We start from the raw sequence: 5890 nt of genomic DNA, 5'->3' as shown, positions 1-5890 counted from the left end.
GTATACTAAACTTTACACATTATATAGGCTACACTAATGCGAGGGATAGGCAGCTTATTTTACTTTTTTTGGGGAGGAACGTTTTTTTTTTTTGGGGGGGTGGGTGTTTGCTGAGTGTTCCAAAACAGTACATTAATTTCTTGACGACCTAATACTTCACATGTGAAGATTTCTGTTTATAAAGTTTTCTAAATATTTCCTTGTGTCCTCATATTTTCAATAAATCAAAATATTTTTCATGCAAGACTTGACAATCAAGTATTTTCATATATTTTAGCCTTACCTAGAAAAATCAGAGTCAGGTAGCAACTTGTTCATTGCTTGAAGTCTGCGGTGGAACCGATCTAAAGCCCTCACCAAAACAGTGAATTCACCACTTTCTTTCTGAATTAGAAATAAGTTTTTAAAGACTAAAATAAAACTAATTATCTTTTCAATTATCTTTAGTATTTTTTTTTATAATTTAAGCCTTTGGAAATGTAACTTATTTGTAAATGTTTCCAACAAATATTCATTCAAATTATAAACTTTGTATATCATGGTATACATTTCATTCTTATTTTTTTGAGAGTTTCCAGCAGAAAAAAATGTTTCACCAGGTCACAATGATCTCCACCACTGGAGTTGTTTTCTTATATTTTGATACAGTCGTTAAAGAAGAGATGTTTTAATTAAGTTCTTCAGATGATATACACCATAAAAACTGAAAGTGAACTATTCTATGTTTATACGAGGTCAATTTCAACTTAGACTAAACTTTACTTACAACAGAAAGAATAATAATCACCACAAAAGCACTACTCTATTCTGTATGGATAACAAATAACAAAAGTAACCTCCTTTAAATAAAAGATAACTAGATGTTTATGTTTTGTAGTAATATTAGTTTCTGACAATCATATGAAACATTTACTTTAAAATCAAAGTGCTTAAAATGTTTAACTCTCTAAATGGTTTGATTTGTTTTGAATTTTGTGCAAAACTACATGAGGTCTATCTGTGCTAGCTGTCCCTAATTTTTTGGGTTACTCTTTTACCAATGGATAATGGGATTGACTGTCACATTTTAAAGCTCCCATGGGCAAAAGGCCGAACACATTTGGTGGGACAGGAATTCGAACCACGACGCTCATGCTGGGAGCCAAGTGCCATAATCACCTGGCCATGCCAGGCCCTCTCTAAATGCTCTGAAAGATATGAAGAGTATCAATGCCATTGAATATTATCAAACTTTACTAACTTCTTTAATTCTCTGAATTTTTGTGGGTGAAACTTCATGTCACAACCTTTTTTACAGAGTTACATTCAAAAGTAATTAAACTTATTACCAATGTTTGTCAATAAGTTTGGCATAAAAGCATAATTTATAATTCAAATCTTAATATCATACAAGTATTAATTTCTTAATTCTACAGGTCTACAGGTCTTCTTAAGTCTACAGGTAGCCTTTCCTCTAAGTTAGTAAATCTAAAGGTAGCCTTTCCTCTGAGTTAGTAAGTCTACAGGTATCCTTTCCTCTAAGTTAGTAAATCTACAGGTATCCTTTCCTCTAAGTTAGTAAGTCTACAGGTATCCTTTCCTCTAAGTTAGTAAATCTACAGGTAGCCTTTCCTTTAAGTTAGTAAGTCTACAGGTATCCTTTCCTCTAAGTTAGTAAATCTACAGGTAGCCTTTCTTCTAAGTTAGTAAGTCTACAGGTATCCTTTCCTCTAAGTTAGTAATTCTACAGGTAGCCTTTCCTTTAAGTTAGTAAGTCTACAGGTATCCTTTCCTCTAAGTTAGTAAATCTACAAGTATCCATTCTTCTGAGTTAGCAAATCATAACCAACAGAAAGAGAAAATTCTACCTTACAGAATTATTTACAAGGCTAGTTGATTCATGCACCTAGTTTTGAAATATTTGGCCTCATTTTAATTGGCCCCCCAGTGGTACAGCGGTATGTCTGCAGACTTACAATGCTAAAATCCGGGTTTCGATACCCGTGGTGGGCAGAGCACAGATAGCCCATTGTGTAGCTTTGTGCTTAATAACAAAGAAACAATCATTTTAATTGTTTGCTATTGTGGTGTTTATAATTTATAATTCAAATTTTAATATCATACAACTTTTAATTTCTTAATTTCAAAGAAAAATATTTAAATAAATTTTGGATCTTCATTTCTCTGTATTCTATGATACTTATTCTCTCTGAATTGACCATTTTAGGTTTTTTTCTATTCCTGTATGATATTCCAAGTTTGGCACAAATTACACACTCTGAATACTATAGATGATGCTCAGCCATAATTTAGATTTATAGCTTCTAAGCTTCTTGATTTACTGAGGTATAAACAAGAAAGTCAAATTCATATGCCATGACCTTCTTATCACATCCAGTCTTTCAAAAAATATCAGTAATTTTTTCTGACATTTGCTTTTGGATTATTCATAATCAATAGAAGGAGAAAATTCTGCTTTACTGAATTCTTTACAAGGCTAGTTCATTCATGCACCTGGTTTTGAAACATTTGGCCTCATTTTCATTGTTTGCTATTGTGTTGTTCATCTCAATCAGTTAAACAAATCGTTTAACCCACTTAATATAGATTAGTTAGAAAGCCAGTTAAGTTATTAAAGTTTTAGGACAATCTATTATTTGTTTGATAATATTTTGTATTCTAAATTGCACATTATTTGAAATACAAAAAATTATATTGTGGAACACCAACATCATTAGGAAAAAAAAAAAGTTTACAGTACTGTCTTTCTGAAGGTAAAGTAGGAATTGAAAATCATTTTAAAATCTATCCAACTAGTATCACTTTACTTGTTTGTGTACTTTTTATTACAGCATTTATTTTGTTTTGGATACCTCTTATAGCAATTATACGAATAACCAACGATTCCTACTTTCTGTTAAAATTTTAATGTTTTCCTCTTTATTTATTCAGTTATTATATGTCCATGGAATGGAAACAACATCTATAAACTTTCAGTATAGCCATATCCCTGATAGCTATAACTTTTACAAGAATTAAAACCACAATACAAATTTATAAAATTTAATCCTTACTTTGACCTACAGATAAGTGTATAAAGCTGCCAAAGTGATTGTGGTTTTAATTTGTTTCATTACTTTTTGCAGCAGGATCCCTACTTAATTTTAAAATTAATAATTTTTTAATACTCTTATTCTTTTACTTTTTAAATTATACCTGTATAAAGTATATACTTTACCTTTAGAAACTGTTGTATGTTTATTCATAGATTTGTAGCATCATCCGTTGGGTTGAAAAGATATTTAAATACATATATATGTTTACCATTTATATTATACCTGTGTATATATATATACATATGGATTTTTATTGCTGGAGAAATTTTATAGTGATTATCTGAGCCTTCTTGGCACTAGCCCTGCTGACATGATCAGATAGGTAAGTAGTAGATGAAAAAGTTGTTGTTTTAGAAATTTTTAATTGTTATACCAGAAATGTTAGTGACCTTTTTAGCGTATTATTAGCATATATACACATAACCAGGGTTTGCAGTCGGTAACAGTACCAGCAGAACTTGGCATCCACTACCGGTACCTGGTTGTCAGTACCAGTACTGGTTTATAGTATATCCTATGTTGACAATAATATCTGTTATCACATGTCCCATCTTCAGAGTTTTGACTGAATGCCTCCTCTGGTATTTCAGTTTTACTTTTCATAGAATTATAAATGTTTGGTGTGATAGTTTTGAGTTCATACTTCAGTCGATAAGCAAATCTCACAATGAAAAATCGGCAATAGCATGACATATGGGAAACTGGTGACTCCCATGCTCTGGAAGAGAACGTGAATGTTCCTACATGACTGATTGCACATTAAGTATGTGCGTACATGATTAACATTTAGCATGCAGGCAGGTCAAACTGCACATGTCACAACATTTTAGTGAGTTACATTCAAAATTTAATTAAACTACTAATTATCAAGGTATACGAACAAACTTTACTTCAAATCATAGATAATAAATCAAATTTTAATATTATACAAGTCAGTTCTTAATTATAATGTTTTACTTTCTTTCTTGCTCTTTACTGTTGATAATTTATGTCAACACACACCAATGGATGCCCACAGACAATATAACAGTATCATCAGCAGACATACTTTAGCCTCTGGCAAAATGTTTTTCATCTGGCTAAGTTACATAAGCTTTGTGGAGCAAGGTAAAGCTTGGGTTATACTAAAACAGTTATTAAACCTTTCAAAACTAAAAGATGTGTAAATAACTAAAATATAAAAGTAAAAACCTAAATACAATTTAACTGTCTATCAAAATAATATGTATAAGGTGAGAGAAAAAAAACTATGTGCTAGCAACAATGAACGCCAACAATGCCTTAGCAATTTGATGAGCTTGTGAACGAATAATGCTCACCAGTTTTAAAATAACCATTGAGAGATTATAGTTTAATATTAGCTCTTCCTATTGTTTATAAACTTCTATTTCAAATATGAATATATTGGTGTAGAATTCCCCTTTCTACTACTGGCTACTGTCAGAAGGGAAGAATACTACTTTGTTCTGCTAATTGACCAGATGGAATTTGAAATAAGTGATTGGTAAACAGCCCTGTACACATAGTTTTGTGTCTAAGCATACACATACACTGCAGATGGTGCACTACTGATGTAGTAGACATGAAAGTAAAGATATTTTTTAACACTAGTGCATCACGTGACAACAAAAATGAAGTTTTAAGTATTGTTTTAGAAGTTTATTTTGAAATAAAGGAATCAAAACTTAAATAATAATGTACTTGATAATGCTAATTTCATTAAAATACATGGAAAGTAAAGTAGTTTAATTAAATTTTAAATGTAACTCAGTAAAACCTAGTGACGTACACAACGGAATTTAAAGAGTGCAGTCTTGCAGTAAAGGGGTAAATGGTTCTGTAACTTACAATATCTAAGACAAAAACACAGTTACACATCATATTTACAAGGTCTGAAATCAGAGCCTGTGGCATTGCATCTTACTCCTGTTGAAGAACTAGGATAAGTGTATCCCTAGAAGTTGATTATTTTGAATAGTTTTGCAGAGGATAATCAAGAATGGATCACACATCCATGACAGGATCCATATCTGGTCAATAGCTTAGTAGCGAGAGAGCGATAATACCCTGATCTTCAAGTCATAATTCGTTGAATTGATCTGACTAAGCAGGAGCCATATCTTGCAAGAAAACACTGCCTTGTCTGATAAGATTATCTGTGTAAATGGGTAGGAAGCCTCAATTCAGAATTGTAGTATACCACTAGCACTGCCAGTGATCATCAAACTGCCAAAAATAGTGCACACACACACACACACATTACAACAGAAAACTTCCTACATTCACCTCATTTCCAGAAGATTCAATGGAAGTTCGTACTAGGATAGTCTATTTACTTCATGTGATTGCTGAATTTCCTGAAACTTACTATTTATTTAAGATAATTTTCCATACCTGTTTTTATAAATTAATTAGCATAACATATCGTTTTCAATCAGTTTCCAGGTGTCACCTTTATTTTACCCAAACACTTAAGTATAGTCTTAAATATACATATATTTATCCATTTCTAAAGTAAAATATCCCTAACACCTTTTCACATACATTCTCACCATCGGCTACACCATACCAGAAATGAGATGCTTACAACAGTACAGAGAGAAGTAGACTAAACATTTCCTGGAAAACCGGATGACCTTCACGATGTCACTAAACTCCCTTTATATATATCACTTATTCAATTACACCACCATTCCCAGTTTGCCCCTGAAGAAGAAAGGTCCAACTTTCGAAAGTGCTCGTGTTATAGGATTTTTATTCATTTCTATCAAGACTTCTTGAACTTATGTTTTTCT

At 31.8% G+C, this 5890-nt stretch overlaps 1 protein-coding gene across 1 annotated transcript in view; it reads right to left on the bottom strand.

The window, feature by feature from the left end:
- The window catches only part of LOC106468751 (vacuolar protein sorting-associated protein 51 homolog), a 112481-nt gene that overhangs the window by 41306 nt on the left and 65285 nt on the right, over positions 1 to 5890 (bottom strand). Inside the window, exon 11 of the mRNA XM_022397105.1 lies at positions 284 to 441. Coding sequence (XP_022252813.1) covers positions 284 to 441 — 158 coding nt within the window. The remainder of the gene's footprint in view (positions 1 to 283; positions 442 to 5890) is intronic.

This window comes from Limulus polyphemus, unplaced genomic scaffold (assembly GCF_000517525.1).
Source record: "Limulus polyphemus unplaced genomic scaffold, Limulus_polyphemus-2.1.2 Scaffold3146, whole genome shotgun sequence".
NCBI lineage: Eukaryota > Metazoa > Arthropoda > Merostomata > Xiphosura > Limulidae > Limulus > Limulus polyphemus.
The sequence above is the reverse complement of the archived record's forward strand: the minus strand, read 5'-3'. Positions and strand labels throughout refer to the sequence as shown.